Raw genomic sequence first — 27190 nt, forward strand, 5'->3', positions numbered from 1 at the left:
TGAGGGGAAGAGACCAAAGAGCCAGGATGTGTGGCTGTGTGTCACCAGATGTGACTGTGCACTCAGGAGAAAAGATAGCGAGCGTCCTTCCTAACCACAGACACAGGCTGACAGCTCAGATAAAGCCCCTGGTAGCCCATGCTGATGGGTGGGACTCTCAGAGGAAATCTGGGTTGAAAATGTCCATTTTAAGGTAGGCAAAATAGCCCTGCCTGGTTCCCGTGAAGGGGAAGATGACCTGATGTAAATACAATTGCCTGAGAGTCTGGGAGTCCAACAGCCTCTCCTGCTGCTCCAGGATCCTGAAGGACCTTGGCTGGTCTCAGTCACACACACAAGACAGAGCAGATGCTGCTTCTTCAGAAGCTTCGTCCTGGTCCCTTATGCCCACTCTCTGACCCCTGTAACTTCCTCTTGGTGGGACTTAATATGACCTTCCTTACTTGCTTCGGTACCTATTGTTTATTGTCTCCTCCCCGCCAGGGCAGGGCTGGACTGTTCATGCTGAATTTCCGTGCCCAGCACAGTTCCCAAGGTAGGCTCTGCTGAAAACTGCCCAGTAGCAAAAATAAATGAAGCTCTCATGCTTCAGCCCTTCACAGCCTCGGCACCACTGCTCTGGACACTTGGCAGGGCCCTACTCCCACCAAGAGCCATGGATCAAGCCTGCTCATCTCTTGTACAGCCCTCCTTTCCTGTACACTTTCCTAGACCCTAAGATTTTAATTGAACAAAAAATTCTTTTGAATGAAAACAAGAAAATTTGGAAAGTGGTAGCTAATCCAATCTCCTCAATTTTCAGATGGGAAACTGAAGCATGGGCATACACACCTGAGCCTTTGGTCACACAGGTCTTTGGCTCTAGAGCTGGAACCCTGGCTCTCTGACTCCTGCCCCCAGCTTGTTTGCTCCACTGAGCTTCTACTAGCTAACGGGGAGGGGAGCTGACTCTGCAGAGACCAGCAGTCACACTCGCCTCTTCCATTTCAATCTTGGACTTGGCCAGGAGGAGCTTTCGGTCAAAGTCACGCTGTTTCTGTTCCCGCTCAGCCTCCAGCTCAGTCACCTGCTTCTGTAGGTCCGCCAGCTTCTGGCGCAGCTCAGTGATCTGGGTTCAGCCGCAGAGAGGAAAAGCGTGTGAGGGTGGGGTGCAGGGTGTGCCTGGGATGCAGGTGGGGCTGGGCACGGCCACCCTCCAAGGCTCAAAGCTCTGAGGAGGCAATGAGATGAAGACCCGGCGCACTCTGTGAGCACGGCCAGAGACCCTGTGTTACCTTCTGCTCATACTGTTGCTTCATGGACCTGAAATGCTGGTCCCACTGCTTGTTCACTTCTAGCAGCTGTGAAGAGAGGCTGGAGTTAGCAGGAGACCAGTAGGGAAGGGACAAGGAGCGCCAGCTCCCGCCCCACCCACACCAGCATCCCAGGGTGCTCGTGGTATGTGTGAATGGTGGCTATAGACACTATCTCCATCCTCCCCTCTTAAACACTCAATGCTGCTCAAAGGCATTTACCTCCTTTGATTGCTGCATTTTACCCCTGCCAGGAGAACAAGATTAACACCAAGACACGGAAACAATGGAACACACACCTCTATAGAGGGAACTTTGGGACTAAGTATTAAAATTTCATGTTTTCATCATCTTTAACCCAATAATTCCACTCTGAAAAATTTAATCAACGAAACATTTATGCAAGTGTACAAAAATATATATACAAGGCTGATTGATCATCTCAGCAAAGTCTATATTGCAAAAAAAGCCAGAGGCAACATTATAAACATATAATGTGCAGTTTTTAAGAAAATAAAGCAGGCCAGCGCCTATAGTTCAGTGGGTAGGGTGCCAGCCACATACACTGGGGATGGTGGGTTTGAACCTGGCCCGGGTCTGCTAAACAACGACAACTACAATAAAAAAATAGCCGGGCATTGTGTTGGGCACCTGTAGTCCCAGCTACTTAGGAGGCTGAGGCAAGAGAATCACTTAAGCCCAAGAGTTTGAAGTTGCTGTGAGCTGTGACTTCGGTAGAGGGCCACATAGTGAAACTGTCTCAAAAAAAAAAAAAAAAAAAAGAAAGAAAGAAAGAAAAGAAAAGAGGGCGGCACCTGTGGCTCAAGGAGTAGGGCGCCGGTCCCATATGCCGGGGGTGGCGGGTTCAAACCTTGCCCCGGCCAAAAACCAAAAAAAAAAAAAAGAAAGAAAAGAAGGCAATAGGCCAGATATGGTGGCTTGCCCGTAAGATCCCAGCACTTTGGGAAGCTTAAGTGAGGACTTTTTTTTTTTTTTTTTTTTTTTTTTTTGAGATAGGGTCTTACTCTTTTGCCCTGGGTAGAGTGCTGTCGCATCATTGCTCACAGCAACATCAAACTCTTGGGCTGGAGCAGCACTCTTGCCTCAGCCTCCCAAGTAGCTAGGACTACAGGCACCCCCAACAATATACAGCTAGTTTTTCTATTTTTAGCAGAGATGGGGTCTCCCTCTTGTTCCCTGGGAGGTGAAGATTTTTTTGTTTGTTTTTATTGAGACAAAGTCTCACTATGTTGCCCTTGGCAGAGTGCCATGGCGTTAAAGCTCACAGCAACCTCCAACTCCTGGGCTTACGCAATTCTCTTGCTTCAGCCTCCCAAGTAGCTGGGACTACAGGCGCCCGCCACAACACCCAACTATTTTTTGGTAGTAGTTGTCATTGCTGTTTGGCAGGCCTGGGCTGGATTTGAACCTGCCAGCTCCAGTGTATGTGGCTGGCACCCTAGCCGCTGAACTACAGGTGCCAAGCCAGGAGGTGAAGATTTTTGAGTCCAGAAGTTCAGGACCAACCTGAGCAACATAAAAAAAGAAAAAAGAAAAGAATAGAAGTCATCTACCACATTTACTCAGTCCTAAGATTATGCTAATTTAATTATTTGCTCTACTCTGCCATAATAATTTCACAGGGAAGAAAAACAACCACACTTCATTAAATAAATAAAGCAATAGTATACAAGCATCCCAGTGTTGGAGCTCAGATAACAATACACCAAAGTGAGGCCTCTGAAGCAAATTTTCTGTCTGACCCTTTCCCATTCCCCATCTCTCACCCTTCATCCTTCCCCAAAGCTAACCACAGAAACTAGAATTACTCTTCCCCAAGGAGGGTCACAGAAACAAGAACCCCTCTCTTCCAAAGTCAGCCATAAAACCTAAAAATAGTACTCTCACCTTCCTTCACCTTTCTTTCTAGGAGCTGGCCATAAAGAAATTCTCTGACCTATCCTTGTGTAACAGGAGGTCGTAAGACCCACACTCTAAAAGGGGTTTTGCCCTATATGCAAGGCGAAACAGAAGAAGAAACTAAGAAGAATTCACACAGACAGGACTCACTGAGTTTCCCCACTCAGCCTATTACCATTAGATCATTTTCTTTTTGTTCAATCACATTTCTATACGGCTGTCCACTCTTATCTAAGCATAAAAATGGGCAGTTTTCCCTGTATCTTCAGGCCTTCATTCTGAGGGCTCCACATCATTTAAACTTTGATTAAATAAATCTGTTATTCTTTCCTCTTGTTAACCTGTCTTCTGTGATGAGTGTCACTGTGACCCTTTTGGTGGTCAAAATGGTCTACACCAATTTCAAAAACATTGTATATGATAAAAATTACTAAGAAATAAAGGAACATGGCACATGTTAAAGATATGAATAGATATTTTCAAAGACAGTTATTTTTAAAAAAAAAAAAAAAGGAAAGAAGAAAAAATAACCTGTAAAGCAGTATATACATATATAATTTTTCTGCATTGAAAAAACTGAGAAATGGCTTGGCACCCATAGCTCAGCGGTTAGACTCGAGGCTGGCGGGTTCAAACTCGGCCCGGGTCTACTAAACAACAATTACAACAACAGCAACAACAACAAAAATAGCTGGGTGTTGTTGTGGTAGGAGCCTGTAGTCCCAGCTATTGGGAGGCTGAGGCAAGAGAATTGCTTAAGCCCAAGAGTTGGAGGTTGCTGTGAGCTGTGAGCTGTGACACCACATCACTCTAATGAGGGCAACACAGTAAGACTCTGTCTCAAAAAAAAAAAAAAAGAAATATGCTATGAACTTTTATATACTATGGGTTATCTCTAGGAGGTGAGGTTCTTGATATTTTCATTATAAGCATTATATTACTTTCTAAATCATAAAAAAACCTTTATGACAATACAAAAGAAAACTAAAATTAATATGAAGCACATAAACAGACTTTCAAATGTGCTGGAGGACCAGGGAGGGGAGAAAGAGTGGGGGAGGAGGATCTGGAGAAGGACTCCAGCCATGAGGACAGGGGGCTAGACAGAACAGATAATAAATGTCTGCCAAAAAGGGACTAGGCTTCAACCTCGGGTCTGCAAGGACTGGACTAGAGTGGGGATGGAGGTAGGGAGGAACACATGTGAGATAGGAACAGCCCAACGTCTGGAGCCTCCAGGCCGGTTGGGAGCAGTGTTACAGGAGCCTCAGGTCCTCACCTTCTGTGCCAGCCCTCCCTGAACAGCTGCCTGGAGACAGAAGAAGCCTCCATTCCCCACCCTTAACTCTGAAACTTGCCTAACTTTTTGTTTTTTTTTTTGTTGTTGTTGCAGTTTGGCCGGGGCTGGGTTTGAACCCGCCACCCTTGGCATATGGGGCCGGCGCCCTACTCACTGAGCCACAGGTGCCGCCCTAACTTTTCAAAACTTACCTCCCTAAACTACTCCCTCAAGAATTTTAGGCCAAGCCCCAAATGTCCCCCCTTCAGAATGTGTCCTGTAGATAGGGGGACTGATCAAGAGAAGATAGCCCAGGGCAAGGCAGCAGGCCTTATCCATGGGCAGAGGTTCAGTGCCCACCATGGCAACTCCCCACAGTGACCTGGAACCCACCAGAGACACAAAGCCAGGGAAGGCCTTTGTCCTACTCTCCCTGACCACAACCCCCCTCCAGCCACCTACCTCAGTGCGCTGCTGCTCTAGCATCTTCACCTTCTTCTCGGCTGCACCCAAGGCCCCCACCTCTGGACCCTTACTCGCCGTCATACTAGCCTGGGGAGAAACAGAGAGGCCTTCAGCAAAGCTTCACATATAAATTCTCTTACTTACTCCCTGCTTCTCTAAGACCCCTCACCTCTTGTGGCCCCAATCCTCTGTCTCCTACTTCTCTAATCCTCTCATCCACCAGAACACCCCCCTAACCATCCCAGCCACGACTACATTTTCCTTCCAGAAGTCCATCAAGATGATCACTCCCCTCCCCTGACTCATGGTGGCTGTCACACCCTCTCACCTTTCCTTCTCCCCTTGCCACAGCCATCTTCCCTGCTTAGGCACAGTTTCTAAGGCACCACCAGCAACTGTCCCCTCCCAATTATATACACATCAGCCAAAAACCCCTTGGCTTAGAAGGCAAGAGTTACATATATTTTAAAGTTCTGGTTTTGTGTGTGTGTGTGTGTTTTTTAAACAGTCTCACTCTGTCACCCTGGATAGAAAGCCATGGCATCATCAGTCTCAAATTCTTGGGCTCAAGGGATCCTCTTGCCTTAGTTTCCCTATTTTTAGTAGAGAGGGTGCCTTGCTGCTGTTCAGGCTGATCACAAACTCATGAGCTCAAGCAATCTGCCCACTGTGGCCTCCCGGATTGCTAGGACTATAGGAATGAGCCACTGCCCTGCCTAAAGTTTTATAAAACTTTTATAAAAGTTAAAGTTCTATAAAATGCTTAAGAAACATTTTTAGAAAGATGCAAAAATAAACAAAGATGTAAGTGTATGCATAATTAGTCTCAAAGTCCTGGCCTCAAGTAATCTTCCCACCTTAGCCTCCCGAAGTGCTGGGATAAAGGCACGAGCCACCATGCCCGGCCAATATGATTAGTACACATATACATGTATATATTTCCTAGCTATGTCCTCTGGAAGGGCCTAAAGCAGTGACACCTCGGTAACAACGAGCACACCTAGTGCCTAGAGCTTGGTTCTTAAATACCACTTTCTAAGAAAAAAGAAACAGGGTTCTGGCTCGGCACCCATGCTCAGTGGTTAGAGTGCTGGCCACATGTACTGGGGCTGGTGGTTCAAACCCAGCCTGGGCCTGCTAAACAACAATGACAATAATAACAAAAAAAATAGCCAGGTACTCTGGTGGGCACCTGTAGTCCCAGCTACTTGAGAGGCTCAGGCAAGAGAATCACTTAAGCCCAAGAGTTTGAGGCTCCTGTGAGCTGTGATGACATGGCACTCTACCAAGGGCAACATAGTGAGACTCTGCCTCACACACAAAAAAAGAGGCTCGGCACCCGGAACTGGCAGGTTCAAATCCAGCCTGGGTCTGCCAAACAACAGGGACAACTGCAACCAAAAATAGCCGGGCATTGTGGCAGGCACCTGTGTCCCAGCTGCTTGGGAGGCTGAGGCAAGAGAATCGCTTAAGCCCAAGAATCTGAGGTTGCTGTGAGTTGTAATGCCACGGCACTCTACTGAGGTAACAGCTTGAAACTCTGTCTCAAAAAAAAAAAAGAAACAGGGTTCCTTAGAGATGTGGTTAATTCCAGAGCTGAAACAGAGAAAACATTTTGTTGTTGTTTTATTATTTTTTTTGAGACAGTCTCATTTTGTTGCCCTTGGTAGAATGCCATGGTGTCATAGGTTCCCCAGTAGCTGGGACTATAAGTGCCTGCAACAAGGCCCAGTTAGTTTTTCTATTTTTAGTAGAGATGGGGTGTCACTCTTGCTCAGGCTGGTCTTGAACTCCTGAGCTCAAGAAATCCACCCGCCTTGGCCTCCCAGAGTGGAAAATATTTGTTTGGCAAGTTTGGAGCATCTTGAAGTGCCAGAAGGCAAGGAAGTGCTCAAAAAAAACAAAAAAAAAAAAAAATAATAATAATAATGATAACAACAGCGGGCGTGTCAAGAGGGCACAGGAGAGAACTTGAAAAAGCTTCTACGTTATTGTGCTAAGACATTTACATTCCACATTTACTAAGTTTCACATATACCCTTGTAAGATGCACCGCAGGTGTAATCCCACCAATCCCCCTCCCTCTGCCCACCTTCCCCCTCCCTCTCCTCCCTTTCCCCCTCTCCCCTATTCTTAGGTTGTAACTGGGTTATAGCTTTCATGTGAAAGCCATGAATTAGTTTCATAGTAGGGCTGAGTACATTGGATATTTTTTCTTCCATTCTTGAGATACTTTACTAAGAAGAATATGTTCCAGCTCCATCCACATAAACATGAAAGAGGTAAAGTCTCCACTGTGATGAAAATGTGTCAAATGGTGTATGAAACTAGTGTATGGTGCCCCATGATCACATTAATGTACACAGCTATGATTTAATAAAAAAAAAGAAAAAATTAGTAATAATAATAATAAAAGCTAATGTTTATTGAAAAAAAAAAAAAAACTTCTACGGCCAAAGCTGGAACAATTTAAACAGCAAAAGTAAGAAATAAACATTCTTGAGTTTCCACTGATAGAAATAGGTGAATAAATAAATAAATGGGGGAGAAGGGACAGCTCTTCCTTACAAAGGAATCCCAATTAATGAATGTAGAAAAGAAAGAGCGGAAATAGGAAATCACTATTAGAATAGTACAATAATAATCACTGCAGATGAGATCACCAACAGGTGCTAAATTAGTGAGTTTAAAAAGAACTAGAGGCCCGGTGCCCATAGCACAGTGATTATGGCACCAGCCACATATACCGAGGCTGGTGGGCTTGAAACTGGCCTGGGCCAGCTAAAAAACAACAATGACAACTGTAACAAAAAAATAGCTGGGCGTTGTAGTGGGCGCCTGTAGTCCCAGCTACTTGGGAGGCTGAGGCAAGAGAAATTGCTTAAGCCTAAGAGTGAGGTTGCTGTGAGCTGTAACGCCATAGCACTCTACCAAGGATGACAAAGTGAGCTCTATCTCAAAAAAAATAATAAATAAAAATAAATAAACAAATAAATAAAAAGAAATAGGATATTTGCATAGTCTCAAATTTCTCCTCAAAAATGAATTAGTCCCTTTATTAGGGAGGAACCTGACAGACACCACCTTAAGCACTTGGTGAAAGCAAACAGTAACAAGATAGCCTAACATCACGTACTGCTGATACTACCCTGTTTCCCCGAAAATAAGACAGTGTCTTATATTAAGGTATGCTCCCAAAGATGCACTAGGTCTTATTTTCACAGGACGTCTTATCTTTCCTGTGAGTAGGTCTTATTTTCGGAGGATGTCTTATTTTCGGGGAAATGGTGTATGCACTGCAGACACTGATGCACACATCAGTGAGGCTCCTGCCCAAACCTATAACCTCACTCTAATCATGAGAAAGCATCAAATAAAACTCAAATTGAGAAACATTCTACAAAATAACTGGCTAGTATAACTCAAGAGTGTCAGGGGCAGTAAAGATAAGGAACAACTGCAACTGTCAGAGAGCCAAGGAAACTAAGGAGATAACTTAATGCTCTGTGGGATGCTGGATTCAATCCTGGGGCCGATAAAAGATGTGAGTGAAAAACTGGTAAAATGTGAATAAAGTTGATAGTTCAGTTAATAGTACTGATGTTAATTACTAGTTTTGATGACTGAAACAGTTACGTAAGATGTTACCATTACAGGAAGCTAGGACAGGGGTACACAGGAACTCTTTGGACTACTTTTACAACTTTTCTGTAAGTATAAACAGTTATGTCAAAATAAAAAGTTCCTATTTTTTTTAAAACAGAAAATGTTGGGGTAAAACAGCTGAGGAGTCCAGAAATCAAGCATTGTCTCTATCTCCAAGCTTCTCCTTGATGTAGGCCGACATCCTCACCCTCTCTGGGTTTCAATACAGTAAGAAGATCCAACAGAAGAGGGTCTGTGCAGGCCCCATCCATCTACTACCTGGAGTCAGATTCCATTCTCAGCCTCACCAGCTTCCCCACACTCCCCCTAGGCTTGGGGTGGGATGTGGGACAAATTTCTGAGGGCCAGGCGCCCCCTGCAGACACAAGCCTGTAAGCACACCATAGACCAAGGAGCAAGGTGAAGGCCAGGGGGCAGAGCTGGGGGAGGGCCCTAAGGTAAGGCAGCCTCCTTTGACAAAGGGGAGTGTCCTCTTGCAATCTGCTCCACCTGGAAGGGAGCTGAGCTTAGCAAAAGTCAGCAACTTGGTACTCAGGTGGCAACCACCACGGAACAGATCTGGGATGGAAATGCAGGCTCCCTGAGACTTCAACCCAGAATAACTGTTTCACTAGGGTCAAACAGAGACCAGCTGAAAATAAGACAGAACCACTTAGCCACACCACACCAAACGGGTCCCCAGTTTCTCAGGCCATAGCACTGTACGGGTCCTCGACAAAGCTCCAGGGGAAAAATCAAACGGTGTAAAACAATCATGGGGCGGAATCAGGGGAAAAACTCTGGTAACATGAATAACCAGAATAGATCAACCACCACCACCACCCCCCGGAAAGATATGGCAGATGTAACTGAAGATCCCATTCATAAACAGCTGGCCGAGATGTCAGAAATCGAATTCAGAATTTGGATTGCAAACAAGATTAATAAAATGGAGGAAAATTTAGAATTAGAAATTCGAGCAGCAATTCAAAACTCGGAATTAGAAATTCGAGGAGAAATTCAAAAGTTGTCTCAAGAATTTAACGAATTTAAAGACAAAACCATCAAAGATTTTGATGCACTGAAGCAAGAATTTGCAGCCCTCAAAGATCTGAAAAATACAGTAGAATCCCTCAGTAATAGAGTGGAGCAAGCAGATGAAAGGATTTCTGACATTTCAAAGACAAAGCCTTTGAACTCTCCCAAATTCTCAAAGAGGAAGAGAAATGGAGAGCAAAAACGGATCATTCACTCCGAGAGCTCTGGGATAATTCAAAGAAGGCTAATATCTGCCTTACTGGAATCCCTGAAAGTGATAAAGTGGCCTTGCAAGGCACGGAGGCCCTTCTGCATGAAACTATGAAAGAGAATTTTCCAGACATGCCAAGAGATTCTGAAATTCAGATAGCAGACAGTTTCAGAACCTCAGCACGACTCAATCCGAATAAGACATCCCCCAGGCATATCATAATTAACTTCACTAAAGTTAATATGAAGGAGAAAATTCTGAAAGCAGCCAGACATAAGAAATCCATTACCTACAAAGGGAAGAATATTAGAATGACTGCAGATCTCACTGCTGAAACTTTTCAAGCCAGAAGAGGGTGGTCATCAACTTTTAATCTCCTAAAGCAAAACAACTTTCAAACCCGGATCCTGTATCCAGCTAAACTGAGTTTCATTTATGGGATGGAGAAATTAAATACTTTAATGACATTCATATGTTGAAGAAATTTGCCATAACCAAACCAGCTCTTCAGGATATTCTCAGACTTATCCTCCATAATGACCAGCCCAATCCTCTACCACAAAAGTAAACTCACTCAGAAACTTCGGATCAAACTCCAACTTCCACAGTAGTGAAAGGATTAAAAATATCCACTGGACTTTTGAAAAATTTGACACCCAAAATTTTACAAGACTTATCAATATTCTCCATTAATGTGAACGGCTTAAATTGTCCTCTAAAGAGGCACAGGTTAGCTGACTGGATACAAAAACTCAGGCCAGATATTTGCTGCATACAAGAGTCACATCTTACCTTAAAAGATAAATATAGACTCAGGGTGAAAGAATGGTCATCCATATTTCAGGCAAATGGTAATCAGAAAAAAGCAGGTGTTGCAATTCTATTTGCAGATACAATAGGCTTTAAACCAACAAAAGTAAGGAAGGATAAGAATGGTCACTTCATATTTGTTAAGGGTAATACTCAATATGATGAGATTTCAATTATTAATATCTATGCACCCAACCAGAATGCACCTCAATTTATAAGAGAAACTCTAACAGACATGAGCAACTTGATTTCCTCCAGCTCCATAATAGTCGGAGATTTCAACACTCCTTTGGCAGTGTTGGATCAATCCTCCAATAAGAAGCTGAGCAAAGAAATTTTACATTTAAACCTAACAATCCAACATTTGGATTTAACAGACATCTACAGAACATTTCATCCCAACAAAACTGAATACACATACTTCTCATCAGCCCACGGAACATACTCCAAAATCGATCACATCTTAGGTCACAAGTCTAACCTCAGTAAATTTAAAGAAATAGAAATTATTCCTTGCATCTTCTCGGACCACCATGTAATAAAAGTTGAACTCAGTAACAACAGGAATCTGCATACGCATACAAAAATATGGAAGTTAAATAACCTTATGCTGAATGATAGCTGGGTCAGAGATGAGATTAAGAAAGAAACTGCCAAATTTTTGGAACAAAACGACAATAAAGACACGAATTACCAGAATCTCTGGGATACAAAGGCAGTACTAAGAGGGAAATTTATAGCACTGCAAGCCTTCATCAAGTGAATGAAAGAGAGGAAGTTAACAACTTAATGGGACATCTCAAGCAACTGGAAAAGCAAGAACATTCCAACCCCAAACCCACTAGAAGAAAAGAAATAACCAAGATTACAGCAGAATTAAATGAAATTGAAAACAAAAGAATTATACAACAGATCAATAAATAAAAAAGTTGGTTTTTTTGAAAAGGTCAATAAAACATATAAACCTTTGACTAACCTAACCAGGAAAAAAAAGAGTAAAATCTCTAATCTCATTAATCAGATACGACAAAGATGAAATAACAACAGACTCCTCAGAAATTCAAAAAATCCTTAATGAATATTACAAGAAACTTTATTCTCAGAAATATGAAAATCTGAAGGAAACTGATCAATACTTGGAAGCATGTAGCCAAGACATAGCCAGAATCAAGTGGAAATGTTGAACAGGCCCATATCAAGTTCAGAAATAGCATCAAGCATACAAAACCTCCCTAAAAAGAAAAGCCCGGGGGTGGTGCTGTGGCTCAGTGAGCAGGGCGCCGGCCCCATATACCGAGGGTGGCGGGTTCAAACCCAGCCCCGGCCAAACTGCAACAAAAAAATATAGCCAGGCGTTGTGGCGGGCGCCTGTAGTCCCAGCTACTCGGGAGGCTGAGGCAGGAGAATCGCCTAAGCCCAGGAGTTGGAGGTTGCTGTGAGCTGTGTGATGCCACGGCACTCTACCGAGGGCAATAAAGTGAAACTCTGTTTCTACAAAAAAAAAAAAAAAAAAGAAAGAAAGAAAAGCCCGGGACCAGATGGCTTCGTGTCAGAATTCTACCAAACATTTAAAGAGGAATTAGTACCTATATTACTCAACCTGTTCCAAAACGTAGAAAAAGAAGGAAGACTACCCAACACGTTCTATGAAGCAAACATCGCCCTGATCCCCAAATCAGGAAAAGACCCAACAAGAAAAGAAAATTATAGACCAATATCACTAATGAAGATAGATGCAAAAATATTCAACAAGATCCTAACAAACAGAATCCAGCAATACATCAAACAAATTATACATCATGACCAAGTCGGTTTTATCCCAGGGTCTCAAGGCTGGTTCAATATATGTAAATCTAGAAGTATAATTCAGCACATAAACATATTAAAAAACAAAGACCATATGATTCTCTCAATTGATGCAGAAAAAGCTTTTGATAATATCCAGCATGCCTTCATGATCAGAACACTTACGAAAATTGGTATAGAAGGGACATTTCTTAAACTGATAGAGGCCATCTACAGCAAACCCACAGCCAATATCGTATTGAATGGAGTTAAATTGAAATCATTTCCACTCACATCAGGAACCAGACAAGGCTGCCCATTGTCTCCACTGCTCTTTAACATTGTAATGGAAGTTTTAGCCACTGCAATTAGGGAAGAAAAGGCCATCAAGGGTATCCATATAGGGTCAGAAGAGATCAAACTTTCGCTCTTCGAAAGACCATATGGCAGATGATATGATTGTATATCTGGAAAACACTAGGGATTCTACTACAAAACTCTTAGAAGTGATCAAGGAATACAGCAGTGTTTGAGGTTACAAAATCAACATTCATAAATCGGTAGCCTTTATATATACCAAAAATAGTCAAGCTGAAAATAACAGTTAAGGACTCTATTCCATTCACAGTAGTGCCAAAGAAGATGAAATATTTGGGAGTTTATCTAACAAAGGATGTGAAAGATCTCTATAAAGAGAACTATGAAACTCTAAGAAAAGAAATAGCTGAAAATGTTAACAAATGGAAAAACATACCATACTCATGGCTGGGAAGAATCAACATTGTTAAAATCTCTACACTACCCAAAGCAATATACAATTTTAATGTAATCCCTATTAAAGCTCCATTGTCATACTTTAAAGATCTTGAAAAAATAATATTTGGTTTTATATGGAATCAGAAAAAAACTCAAATAGCCAAGACAGTACTCAGAAATAAAAACAAAGCAGGAGGAATCATGCTACCAGACCTCAGACTATACTATAAATCAATAGTGATCAAAACGGCATGGTATTGGCACAAAAACAGAGAAGTAGATGTCTGGAACAGAATAGAGAACCAAGAGGTGAATCCAGGGTGGTGCCTGTGGTTCAAGGAGTAGGATGCTGGTCCCATATGCCAGAGGTGGTGGGTTCAAACCTAGCCCCGGCCAAAAACCAAAAAAAAAAAAAAAAAAAAAAAAGAGGTGAATCCAGCTACTTACCGTTATTTGATCTTTGACAAGCCAATTAAAAACGATCAGTGGGGAAAAGATTCCCTAATTAACAAATGGTGCTGGGTGAACTGGCTGGCAACCTGCAGAAGGCTGAAAATGGACCCACACCTTTCACCATTAACTAAGATAGACTCTCTAGCCGGGAGTTCTGGCGGGAGCCTGTAGTCCCAGCTACTTGGGAGGCTGAGGCAAGAGAATCGCTTAAGCCCAGGAGTTGGAGGTTGCTGTGAGCTGTGTGAGGCCATGGCACTCTACCGAGGGCCATAAAGTGAGACTCTGTCTCTACAAAAAAAAAAAAAAAGAAAGAAAGATAGACTCTCACTGGATTAAAGATTTGAACTTAAGACATGAAACTATAAAAATACTAGAAGAGAGGCGGCGCCTGTGGCTCAAAGGAGTAAGGCGCCAGCTTCATATGCCGAAGGAGGTAGGTTCAAAACCCAGCCCCGGCCAAAAACTGCAAAAAAAAAAAAATACTAGAAGAGAGTGCAGGGAAAACACTTGAAGAAATCGGTCTGGGCGAGTATTTTATGAGGAGGACCCCCAGGCAATTGAAGCGGCTTCAAAAATACACTACTGGGACCTGATCAAACTAAAAAGCTTCTGCACAGCCAAGAACACAGTAAGTAAAGCAAGCAAACAACCATCAGAATGGGAGAAGATATTTGCAGGTTATGTCTCCAACAAAGGTTTAATAACCAGAATCCACACAGAACTCAAACGTATAAGCAAGAAAAGAACAAGTGATCCCATCGCAGGCTGGGCAAGGGACTTGAAGAGAAACTTCTCTGAAGAAGACAGGCGCACGGCCTACAGACATATGACAAAATGCTCATCATCTTTAATCATCAGAGAAATGCAAATCAAAACTACTTTGATATATCATCTAACTCCAGTAAGATTAGCCCACATCACAAAATCCCAAGACCAGAGATGTTGGCGTGGATGTGGAGAAAAGGGAACACTTCTACACTGCTGGTGGGAATGCAAATTAATACATTCCTTTTGGAAAGATGTTTGGAGAACACTTAGAGATCTAAAAATAGATCTGCCATTCAATCCTATAATTCCTCTACTAGGCATATACCCAGAAGACCAAAAATCACATCATAACAAAGATATTTGTACCAGAATGTTTATTGCAGCCCAATTCATAATTGCTAAGTCATGGAAAAAGCCCAAGTGCCCATCGATCCATGAATGGATTAATAAATTGTGGTATATGTACACCATGGAATATTATGCAGCCTTAAAGAAAGATGGAGACTTTACCTCTTTCATGTTTACATGGATGGAGCTGGAACATATTCTTCTTAGTAAAGTATCTCAAGAACGGAAGAAAAAGTATCCAACGTACTCAGCCCTACTATGAAACTAATTTATGGCTTTCACATGAAAGCTATAACCCAGTTATAACCTAAGAATAGGGGAAAGGGGGAAAGGGAGAGGAGGGAGGGGGGAGGTGGGCGAAGAGAGGGTGATTGGTGAGATTACACCTGCGGTGCATCTTACAAGGGTACATGTGAAACTTAGTAAATGTAGAATATAAATATCTTAACACAATAACTAAGAAAATGCCAGGAAGGCTATGTTAACCAATGTGATGAAAATGTGTCAAACTGTCTATAAAACCAGTGTGTGGTGCACCATGATCGTTTTAATGTACACAGCTATGATTTAATAATAATAAAAAAATAAAGAAAATTTTTAAAAGTCAGCAACTTGGTAAGAAAGGAAGAAGTGGGGGATGCCAAGCTCCTAGGTAAGGTACCCTGGGCCTCTAGACAAAAGAGTAAGTGAGCCGTGGAGTCAATAGAGCTGGCTCCAGCCACCAAGTCTGTTGTTAAAAGCTATAGCTAATGATCACTGTTTACTATGCTAAACCTACTTCACACACATAGCATCACCAAATCCTCACAACAACCCTTTGGGTAGGTATCACTAACTCCATTTTACAAAGGAGGAAACTGAGGCCCAGGGGGCTTTTGTAACTTGTCCAAGGTCACAGGCTGGTATGAGGTGAAGCCAGCATTATACCCTCCTGTGATGCCAGGGCATGTGCCTCATTCTTCCTTATAACACACACCACTTGTGGGATAGGTAACCCCGGGGTGCCAGGGAAAGTTGCTCCCACTTTCAGATAGGCAGTAAGAGCATCTGGCCTCCCAGGGTGGTAAAGGGAGATGAGCTGATATTAAAAAGCTTTGTAAAAGTAAAGAGGCTTGCCCAGGGACTCCCACACCTGAGATGGCAGAGTCCATAGTCACTTCCACAAAGGACATACAAGGCATGGAGATCCAATCTGAGGGGCAAATGGAAGAAGAGAGGGTATCCCTGGGCTGGGATGCAGAAGACCAGGAAAGAGCAGACTTTGGCCATTTACCAGCATATTTCTCTGGCCATGCCCCACATCTGCCTGACAACAGGTAACACAGGAATCTTGATTACATGATGTCACAAGACCTCTCCAAACCTACTGTCACAGCTGCAAAATAGGATAATACTCCCAGCCCTGCCTACCTTGCATGTAGAGAGGAGGTCCAAGTAAAATAATGGATTTGCCAGTCCTGGGTAAGCTCTACATTGCCACATAATAATAAGCAATTAAGTTATTAGGATAATTACACGGGTGTAGGGTTTGTTAAAGGCACTGAGCCCTAATGCACAGCAATTAAAATCCCATCAAAGGCGGGGGAAAGACCATGCTGGCCAAGAGCTGGGACTGAGCTCTGCAGCAAGGGAAATGGCAGACTGGGCAAGGGGTACAGAGCCAGCTCCTGCCTGGGCACCAGATGTGAGCCAGTGCTGGGAACGGAGGGAGGATGGGGAAAGTGGGCCACCCTGCAGTGTCACCTGGTCAACACACTCCTCTCCCTATTTTAGAGGCTCCAGGGGTGCAATCAAAAGAACTTAGCAGAATCCCCAGAGAAGCTTGCTCAACCAAACATCCTAATTCTGCCAGAACTATTGGAGATGTTAAGCTGACTTTGGGGAGCCACCCTTAAGAGAGATGTTAACAGGGCTGGGCACGGTGGCTCATGCCTATAATCCTAGCACTAGGAGATCAAGGCGGGTGGATTGCCCTGAGCTCACAGGTTTGAGACCAGCCTGAACAAGAGTGAGACCTGTCTCTAAAAATAGCTGGGCATTGTAGTGGACACCTGTAGTCCCATCTACTTGGGAGGCTGAGGCAAGAGAATCATTTGAGCCCAAGAGTTTGAGGTTGCTGTAAACTGTGATGCCACAGCACTCTACTGATCTACTGAGGGTGACAAAGTGAGACTCTGTCTCAAAAAAAAAAAAAAAAAAAAAAACAGTTAAAATAAAAGAGAGACCTTAACAAATTGGAATGTGTTCAGGGAATGTGCCCAGACTGAGCAAAGGTCTCAGTCCCAGAGCAATGGGTGAAGGACATGGAGCTATTCAGACACAGGAAAGAAGGCTCCTGTAGTGACACAGTGACTGCTAGCAGCCTCCAAGCACGAATGTCAGGCCAAGCTAAGGAAAAAGCCACCTACCAACTAGAACCAGTGGCACTGTGTGCTGGAGGGAGTACGGTCACTGTCGCTGATGGGTGATGGGATGAGCAGGGGCTGGGTACTGGCAATCAAGGATGCTATGGAAGGAATTTCTGACCATGTACCTGCTGTTGTCCGGCCACCTCCTTCTTGCCTGCACCTTCCGTCTTTGGTGAGAGTGGCCACCCGGAGGCATCTTCTTTGTTGCCACTGCTCATCAACAACTTCTTGAGCTCCATATTTTCCTCCCTGAGTTGGAAGCAAAAAGAGAAGTTGCATGCTGGCCCTGGATTAAGGAGCCTGTGGGGCCTTGACCCACCATCGCATGAGCTACATCTGAGTCCTGGGAGCACAGCAAGATCCTGCAACCTGCCCTCAGGGAAAACCAAAAAAAAGGCACCATTAAGCCACCTTGCTGGCAATCTGTGGGCTCCCCTAGAATCTTTGATCCTCAACGGCAGGGTTTCCCCAGATGCAGGATCTCTATATGCACAAGATCCTCAAGATGTATTCAAACACTGCATTCAATAGCCCTGGATCATATTCTAGTGAGAAAGTTACACCCTCCCAAGTATCATCAAATTTCCCAGGTAGGGGCGGTGCCTGTGGCTCAGTGAGTAGGGCGCTGGCCCCATATACCGAGGGTGGTGGGTTCAAACCCAGCCCCGGCCAAACTGCAACCAAAAAATAGCCGGGCGTTGTGGCGGGCGCCTGTAGTCCCAGCTGCTCGGGAGGCTGAGGCAAGAGAATCGCGTTAAGTCCAAGAATTAGAGGTTGCTGTGAGCCGTGTGACGCCACGGCACTCTACCAAGGGCAGTAAAGTGAGACTCTGTCTCTACAAAAAAAATTAAAAAAAAAAAAAATTTCCCAGGTAGAGCAGGAGAAAGTCTGAGTTTGGTGCTAATAGGTCCTGAGCACCTCTCCCTTGCTTACTAGTCCCCTCGATGACACAGCAGGGGCAAGCTGTAGGCTCAGAGCCTTCCAGGGACAATGGCACTTGATCAGAGCTTTTGTTTTCATTGTATTTATTTTTGAGTTACCTTCTATCTGTTACAGGTAATGCTTTTTTCCATTCACTTCAGTTTTCTTTATAATTTTAAGTAAAAATACGAATCAAGTTAAGCAAATAAGGTAGGTGATATGCATTGCGTATCATAAAAACGATGATGTGGATTCAGGTTGGACTGAAATACGGAAAGTATTTATTTAGGTTTTATTTGCAAGCTGGGTTTCTACTTAGTAACAGAAAAACCAAGAAGTAGGTGACTTTCCCAAGACTATACTACAAAGACTTTTAAAGTCTTGTACTCTTGCCTTCCAATCCATGAGTCTTTCTTCCAGGCTGGGTTTTTGGATGCATGAATGGAATATTGATGGCTATCAACCCCAACTACATTCTTAGCCATCCAAAGGTAAATAAATATACACTGATTCCAAATTTCAAGAGGGCTTATGAGTTCAACATTACTATGGCCACACTTGTGAATTTTATATTCTCCTTCTGTTGATTCTAATAAGCAACAGGACCAAGTGGCAAGCACCATCTATAATACAGACCTCTCCTGCATGTACTGGAGCCCAACTGGTACCCAGCAGATGGTGCATCACCCAAATTATCCAGGACCACAGTGAAACAAGAATTGTGGCCACTCTAGTGGATGGACTGCAAGAAGAGCCACCTTCTCACTGTAAGACCACAGCAAGTCCCTTCCTCTCTCTGGGCCTCAGTTTCCCTTCCATACAATGAGGGGCTTGGCATACATAATTGCAAATGGTCCTTCAAGCCTGGACAGCCAACATCTGTTTCCCAAAGGATGATCTTGGGCCCACCCAGAGATCCTTGGTGAAAAGCAGACCTCAGATCCACCAACTCAGAATCTCACAGAGGAGGGAAGTGCAGGAGTCCCTGATCCTTAACCCTGGTTAAGCCTGGGCCTACTAGTCCAGAGGAGGGGCCTCCATGTTCTCAGAAAAACAAAGTGGTCGGGATGGTGGCCAGCAGGTGGCAGCAAAGTCTCATGCCTGCTCTCAACATACCCAACTCCCAAACTGTTCCCAAGGAAGAAGTGCAATCTGTCCCAACCTCCTTCTGAAGCTCTCAAAGCACTCCATATACAGACACCTCCCAAGATACTAAAAGGATCAGGAAGAAAATATCAAAGGAAGAGGAGTAAAAGACCTGACAGCCAAACACAGCTCAGAGCCCAAGGCCTCAGAACCTAGGTCTTCTACCCCCAAATCGGAACTGTGCACCACCCCTGCTCTGAGGGGCCTAGACTCACCGCAGCCTCTCAGCAGCCTGATCCCGCTGTTCCAGGCCCTTGTCCAGCTTGGCCTTCAGAGCCTCATTCTCCTTCCGAAGCTGCTCACACAGGGTCTGCAGGGCAGGTAGGTGGAGGGGGGGGTATGAGTGAGGGGGCATCCCAAGTGTAGGTTGATCCTGGTGGACAGGGAGGGGCTGCAGCCACCAGAAGCCAAGCCACTAGGTCCATTCAGATTCCTCCACATTTCCTGTCCCTGGAGAATCAGCCACAGGGCCACTGGTGCTCCAAGTCAGGCAGCCCCACCCCTTTTCCTCCTTCATCATGTTCCCACAGCCTCGAGCCGTCTTCACCACCAGCCTTGCCCTGGCTGACTTCTAGTCCTCCTTCAAATCTCAGTTTAAATGTCACCTCCTCAAAGAAGTCCCCCGTGACTTCCCCACGCAGCTAAACTGTGTCACCTCCAGCACCCTCACCCACAGCCCATGCTCTTACCCTTCTCCATATTGGGACAAATCAAGCTGAAGAACCATCAGTGTGGTTGTTTTAATATTCATCCCCCCCATGGGCGGCGCCTGTGGCTCAAGGAGTAGGGCACCCGTCCCATATGCCGGAGGTGGCGGGTTCAAACCTAGCCCCGGCCAAAAACCACACACACACACACAAAAAGAAACTAATATTCATCCCCCTCAGCCCCCACTAGTACCTGAGCTCACAGAGGGCTGAGACCACTCCCCACACTTTCGTTACTACCCAATCCATCTCCAGCCCCACTGAAGGAACACATGACCAAACAGCGGAATGGACGAATGAACAAATTAACAAGCGAGACCTGGGGTGGACCAGGGGCCTGTGAGGTTCGCCAATCTGCAGGGTGTGAAAGGCCTCCAGTGTTGTCAAGTGTGAAGTTAGTAGATAGTCAAGGCCACCATGCTTGCATGGTACCGCTCAGGCTTCACCTCTGAGGCTCAGTTCCCTCCTCTATAAAATGGGTACACTGTTTCTCCTCTGCTTCCTTTGTGGGGTTGCTGCAACGCCCAAATGAGCCTGAGAGAGTTGAAGTGCCTCGTGAGTAGTCGGCCAGTTGATTCTGAGTGAGGACCTATGTGTTAGAGGCACTGCACTGTGGGGACATGGAACAGGGGTCACAACCGGGTGTCACGGTGGGCAGGGAAGGGAGGTGCCAACTAGCAGCACTGATATCCAGCGTCAGTACAATGTCGTGCAATCTTTCAACAAATAAATACTCATAGCGCACCTAACTTGTGCCAGGTACATGGCAAGGTGCTTGTCCATACACTGCCTCCTTGGTGCCCCACAACGCCTCTAGAGTAAGTAATTCATGTCTACCTTAGAGGTCAGGAAACTGAGGTGAAGTGATACGCAGGAAGTGACACTCACCTCTGGAATTAAACTCCATAAACTGGTGTCCCTCTCCCAGTAAGGAAAGAGGAGAGAAGAGAGGGGTAGGGCCTGAGGTGGGAAACAGGGAAAGAGCATACACCAGACATCCATCTGCTCCCTCCTGTCTTCAGGCACCTGGTAGAAGGGGGTGATCATGTGACGGGTTCTGGCCAATGGAAGAGGAGCAGAGGGGACATTCCCCCAGGCACAATTGTTGGGTCTCCAATTCCCTGCAGCAAGGGCTGATGTGCAGACTCAACTCCCAAGGGTACTAGATGATAGGGCTCTTGTCCCCCTGGGACTCTATAAAGAAGGGCGTGGAGCAGGAACAAGCCCCTGGCACATGGAACAGAATATGTTTGCTATGATATCTAGGGAGATTTCAGGGTCCTTTGTTTGCTTTCTCACTAATGCAGGAGTCTTGGGTTAGCTCCGAATTGGAGAGGGAGGAAATAGCCCTGAATTGGAGAGGGATCTGAGGCTGAGAAAACAAAATTATCCTTGCTGGTTCCTCCACCCCCCCAATGACTCACAGAGGGCCTAGGGCAATATGTGACCTTGGAAATGTTTGTTGCACGAACCAAGAAACAAATCAGTAAATGAATGAGGAAGAACCAGATTAATCTACCTCTACCCACATGATGCCGTAGCCTGGGGTGAGGCCTGCAGGGAACAGAATGTCCTCCTCCTGATCCCTAAGGGAAGGCCAGAGAAGGCGTCACTTACTTATCCTACCCTTCCACTCTGGAGGGGTGTTTCCTTGGAAAATGCCCTGATTTACTGGGCAGCGCCTGTGGCTCAGTGAGTAGGGCGCTGGCCCTATATCTTGAGGATGGCGGATTCGAACCTGGTCCTGGCCAAAATGCTACAAAAAAATAGCCGGGCATTGTGGCAGGTGCCTGTAGTCCCAGCTACTCGGGAGGCTGAGGCAAGAGAATCGCCTAAGCCCAAGAGCTGGAGGTTGCTGTGAGCTGTGATGCCACAGCACTCCACCAAGGGCGACAAAGTGAGACTGTCTCTACAAAAAAAAAAAAAAAAGAAAGAAAGAAAATGCCATAATATAAACCAGCCAATGGACAGGATCATCAGAGGTCACAAAGAACAGCACTTTCCTTCAAAGAGGCTAAGAAAGCTCATCTGTGATTTCATTTGTTCATTCATTCATTCACCAAATGTGTACACAGTGCCAGACACTGGGACGCAACGGTGCCTCCCATCCCTTGTGCAACTCATGTTCTAGCAGGGAGCACACAAAAAAACAAATACGATAAAATTGTTACAACTATGATAAGAGATCAGAAGGAAACAAACAGAGGCCTGATATAAAAATTAACAGGTTTGTAGGAGGCCCAGGACATACCTCCATTTCAAAGCAGAAAAGCAGATGTCAAGGTGTTCTTACCCCAGTCATGGCGTCAGGCACACTTTGGTAGGGCTCAGTTTGGACGCCTTGCCAGCATCTGACAGGGGTCTCCTCTCTCAACCTGGCCCTCTAGGTCCCCACAGCCAGCCCTATCTTTCATCCAGCCCCACCTCCCAAAGCACCCCTCCCTTTGAGGTAGGATGGGTATCCTGTGAGCTCCTGCCTACCCTTGCCAAGATGAACCCTTCTCAAGGTCAAGCAAGGTAGACTCCCCTCCTCCCATCAGCTGGACACTTGAGTGTCTGCTGACACAAATGATACCACAGATCAGAGACTGGCACAGGAGGAGGATCCAGTACTCTTTACACCAGGGAGCAAGGAGACTTCAAGTCATATCTCTGTTGTTAAGGTGGCAAGTCTTTTGGAAGCCTCAGTTTCAGCCTTTTTGGAATGGTTGCCAATTATAATTGAAAACTTCCCTACTCCCAAAGCCCTCAAAGCCAAGATGGCCCCGATCAGTGTGCATGATTACCATTATAAAATCTTTTTTTATTTTTAAAGAGTCTCATTTTGTCCCCCTTGGTAGAGTACTGTGGTGTCAGAGCTCACAACAACCTCAAACTCTAGGGCTCAAGTGATTCTCTTGTCTCAGTCTCCCGAGTAGCTGGGACTACAGGTTTAAAAACACCCGGCTATTTTTAAAGACAGGGTCTTGCTCTTGCTCAGGCTGGTCTCAAACCAGCTCAGGCGAGTCAACTGCCTCAGCCTCCCAGAGTGCTAGGATTCCAAGCATGAGCCACCACGCCTGGCCCGCATGATAAAATCTTAATAGTGACTTTCCTGGCACTGACTATGCTCTGGACTGTACTAGATACTTCATGTATGCTGCCTCATCTAATACAGCAATACCATGAGGGAAGTGTTCCCAACTCATGTCACTGATAGGGACAGCAGTGGACAGAGAGGATAAGTGTGACTTGTCCACCCAAGGTCATACAACAAAAAAGTATCAACTACTGGAACTAAGGGCTCTATAATGCCAAGGTCTTGGCCTGGCCTAGCAAGGAAATGTGACCATCCCCACAGCCCAGGGAGGCTTTTAAATAGAATTCAATTGGGGAGGTGCAGGTTGGGATGGTGGTTAAGAGCATGGGCTTTGGAATAAGACAGATCAAAGTTCTAATGATAGGTTCACCATTCACGAGTAAGTGACCTTAGCAAAGACAAAATCACCTGTGAAGTGGGGTAATGAGGGTTCCTACCTTGGGGGCAGAGGGCCTAAAATATAAAGAGCTGAGCTGATCTTTGGAGCGGTCCTGTGGCTTAGTGGGTAGGGCACCGGCCCCATATACTGAGGGTGGCAGGTTTGAACCCAGCCCCAGCCAAACTGCAACAACAACAACAAAAATAGCCAGGCGTTGTGGCGGGCGCCTGTAGTCCCAGCTATTCAGGAGGCTGAGGCAAGAGAATCGCCTAAGCCCAGGATTTGGAGGTTGCTGTGAGCTGTGATTTCATAGCACTCTACCCAGGTGACAGGATGAGACTCTGTCTCAAGAAAAAAAAAAAGAGCTGATCTTTGTTCTCTCCCTTCCCCCTACCCTGCACAAGAATAGCAAAGGCAGGCAGCGTGAAACCAACCTGCCCACTGTGCCTGAGGGTATCCCAAACCCAAATTAGCATTTCTCACCCCATATTTCCTCATTTCCTTCCTCTTTGCCGCTTCCCACAACTTCCTTATCCTGTTCACTGCCCTGAACAAGGAGCTCAAAGTCGGCCTGCAACACAGCCCCTGGAGATCTCTGGGGAAGCCCTGGGTCCCCAGGAGCTAGAGTACAGGAGGGAGTGAAAGGAAAACACCACTATGTGTCCCAGGCTGCCCCTCACTCCACCTCACCTGCAGGATGGAGGTGCGCTGCTCATTCTTGTGCACCTTGGAGGCCAGCCGGTTAAACTCGAGGGCCATGCGGCCCAGGTGGGTGAAGAGCTGGCTGTGGTCTGGCTCCTCCGCACACACGCTCAGTGTGGTCTCCAGGCGCTGCAGGTGCAGCATCAGGTTGCTGTCCTCGTGGGGCAGGGGGCCCAGCTCCTGGGGAAGGCAGGGCATATGGACCACATTTCATCAAGGCCTGAGCAGGCACCATCAGCCCATTTTCCCTCTGCTTCCCCATTCCTCATGACTCAGTTTCCCCCTGTGACCCCAGCTCAGCCCAGGGAAATTCTCCAGTTACACAGGTTCCCTGTTTGGGGCTGACTCACAGGGCAGGACCCAGGACTATCACACCACTGCCTGGCTACCAGCAGCAGAGCCACCTTCCTCCCACACTGTGGGTAAATCACTTGTCCACTGGGCCTCAGTATCCTCATCTACTAAGTGTTAACATATCCCTTCCCTCCTGAGGGAGGATTTGTATGAGGATGAATCACCCCATGAGAGCAGTAAACCCAGAGAAGGTTATCACTATACAGCCAGCCCTCTGTATCTGTGGGTTCCATGTCTCTAGATTCAACCAACCGTGGATGGAAAATGTTTGGAAAAAAAAAACTTTGTGCTGAACATGTACAGACCTACTTTTCTTGTTATTATTCCTTAAACAATATAGTGCAACAAATATTTACATAGCATTTACATTGCACTAGGTGTCATAAGTAACCTAGAAATGACTTAAAATAAGTGGGAAGTAAGTAAGTATGTTATATGCAAACACTACACCATTTTATTAATATATCAGGGACTTGAGCACCCATGGATTTTGGTAGCTATGGGAGGTCCTAGAATTAACATCCCATGGATACTGAGAGACGACAGACAGACAGACAGATAGATATAGATAGAATATATATATATATATCCATATCCCTGCTTCTTCAGTTCAGTTAGTCTTAAGCAGGGAGTCATAACTTAAGTCTACATGTGTCTATTAGAGGACCCAAGACCCAAAATAGGTTAAGAATCCCAGCTCTAGATATTTCAAAGAATACCAAACTAGTACACTCCCGCCAAAGACACTGCCTTAGTGAAGCTAAGACTGTGCCCAAGGATCCACACTGCTACCTTCCTACAGACATCAAGCCTACCTCCTCTGCCGGAGGCCTAGGGCCCAACTACAGCAGTGTCCAGCCAGGCTCCCCTCTTTCTGTGCGTGAACCCACACATACCAGGTCCCATGCTTCTGCAGGCTGTACCTTCACAGTGCCCTCTCTGCCAGCAAGTCCTATTCATCCTTCCCACCCTGCCCAGGGCTTGGCTCTTCAATAGGTCTTCACAAATATTTATGGAATCACAGGACATCAGGGCTATAGGCAGCCTCAGGTTTAAGGCTAGGTAATTATGGTATAGGGAGAAGGAACTTACCCAAAGTCACCAGTGAGTGAGCGACAGCACTAGGACTGAGTTTCCTGAGTTGCAATCGAGTGCTGTGCCACCTCAACTTCCCACTTCTGTGAACTCTGGGGCAGTGGTGATGACTAAAACCACAACCTGGCACTCAATGGATGCCATTTAATGTTGTTAGCACTGTACTCTGATAAGAGATAATGCTGCCTTTCCAACTCTGTATTCACTCTTCCACTGCCTCTCTCCACCAAGGACTGCTGTGGCAAACACTGCTCTGTGTAAGGCTCCTGAAGGGCTTCAAAGGCCTCTGATTTCTCCAGCTAGACTGTAAGCTTCCAGAGGGTGGGGGGCTGTCTTGTGTTGGTTTAGCATAGGTGAGGCACATTGTAGCATAAAGGAGGAACTTACTAAATGAGCTAAAGTTACTGGTCCAGGATCATAAAGTGAAATACTTTCTGAGCAGGCAATGTTGCCTCCTCGACCAACATCTCAGAGCTCTTAAGGATGGAACAGGACAAGGGAACAGAGGTCCCAGGAGACAAAACATAAACTTCAGAGCTGCCGCATGCAGTGATGAGTCTTGCATGGCTGAAGACATTCCAGTATAAGCTGATACAGTACAAGGCCCACTGATCCAGACCTTGTACTGGGGACCAACAGATACACAGGGCAATCAATGAACAAAAGAACATTTGCCACCAAATCCTTATGAAATGAGGCAGCAGCAACCAAAGTATAATTAGTGAAAGGTTAGACCATTTATTGCATGCACAACAGCAATAAAAAACACCTTCAAAGTGAGGAGGGAAGAAGGAGAAGGCAAGGAATTTAAGAACTTTGAAGAATCTTCTAGACCTTTCACAATTGTTCTCCAATACATCTGCCATTTTAAGAAAGAACAGAAGGAAGACAAAGTTAGGATAAAGAAAGGAAATATTACAAAGTATGGACTGAGGATGCTGCAGAGGCATCCCTGCCTTGCAGGGCCCTAGGCCTTTCCCACCGCACTACTCCCCTGGGCCAGGAATCCACAGGACCCAAAGGGCTGAGTCAGAGTGCACGGAGGTACCTGCCCCACAGAGGCCAACAGGGCTGGCAATGAACTCAGGTTTTCTCAATGGTTGAGTGCCTGTGGCGCCCCAAGTTGGGGAAATCACTAGCCCAGGGATTTGCATATGTGAGCGAGAAGCACCCCCTCCTCCAGCCCCTCATGTGTCCCCAAGTGACTCCAGAGTGCCCAAGGGATATGAATGGGTCCTGTGCCTCTCACATGGAGGCAGATAGCCGATACCCTGAGGAAGCAGTTAGGACATGCCCAGGGGCCTGCCCATCCACTCACCATTGTGTTGGTGCGGCCGCTACTCTCTGGTGGAGAATTCTGTTCCTCAGTGGGGACCACTTCAAATTCAGAGGAGGTGCCCTGTACAGAAAGGGAGTTAGACACTGTCCAGGAGAAAAATACCTTGGTCTTCCCTGGGGACCCTATAGCTGACAGCAACAAGAGGGTAGAGAATGGAAGGACAAAACCCTTCTCACTTCCAGTTCATCTGGACAGCCCACCCGGTACAGAGGGGAGCTGGCCCAGGCTGAGCTCATAGGGACAGTTTACGCATCATTTCACGTGAGAGCACAAGGCAGGGCTCCCAACAA

At 45.6% G+C, this 27190-nt stretch overlaps 1 protein-coding gene across 10 annotated transcripts in view; it reads right to left on the minus strand.

Annotated features, from left to right (window-relative positions):
* TNIP1 (TNFAIP3 interacting protein 1) overlaps positions 1 to 27190 on the minus strand; it is a 71922-nt gene that overhangs the window by 13082 nt on the left and 31650 nt on the right. For 8 of the 10 annotated variants that reach the window (XM_053567421.1, XM_053567416.1, XM_053567420.1 and 5 more), the window contains 8 exons: positions 26880 to 26960; positions 26331 to 26420; positions 24101 to 24292; positions 19461 to 19555; positions 17304 to 17427; positions 4954 to 5043; positions 1275 to 1340; positions 977 to 1108 (listed from right to left, as the gene is read on the minus strand). In XM_053567421.1, coding sequence (XP_053423396.1) covers positions 977 to 1108; positions 1275 to 1340; positions 4954 to 5043; positions 17304 to 17427; positions 19461 to 19555; positions 24101 to 24292; positions 26331 to 26420; positions 26880 to 26960 — 870 coding nt within the window. The remainder of the gene's footprint in view (positions 1 to 976; positions 1109 to 1274; positions 1341 to 4953; positions 5044 to 17303; positions 17428 to 19460; positions 19556 to 24100; positions 24293 to 26330; positions 26421 to 26879; positions 26961 to 27190) is intronic. The other 2 variants (XM_053567422.1, XM_053567419.1) reach the window with 1 other exon arrangement.

Source organism: Nycticebus coucang, chromosome 17, assembly GCF_027406575.1.
Source record: "Nycticebus coucang isolate mNycCou1 chromosome 17, mNycCou1.pri, whole genome shotgun sequence".
Taxonomy (NCBI): domain Eukaryota; kingdom Metazoa; phylum Chordata; class Mammalia; order Primates; family Lorisidae; genus Nycticebus; species Nycticebus coucang.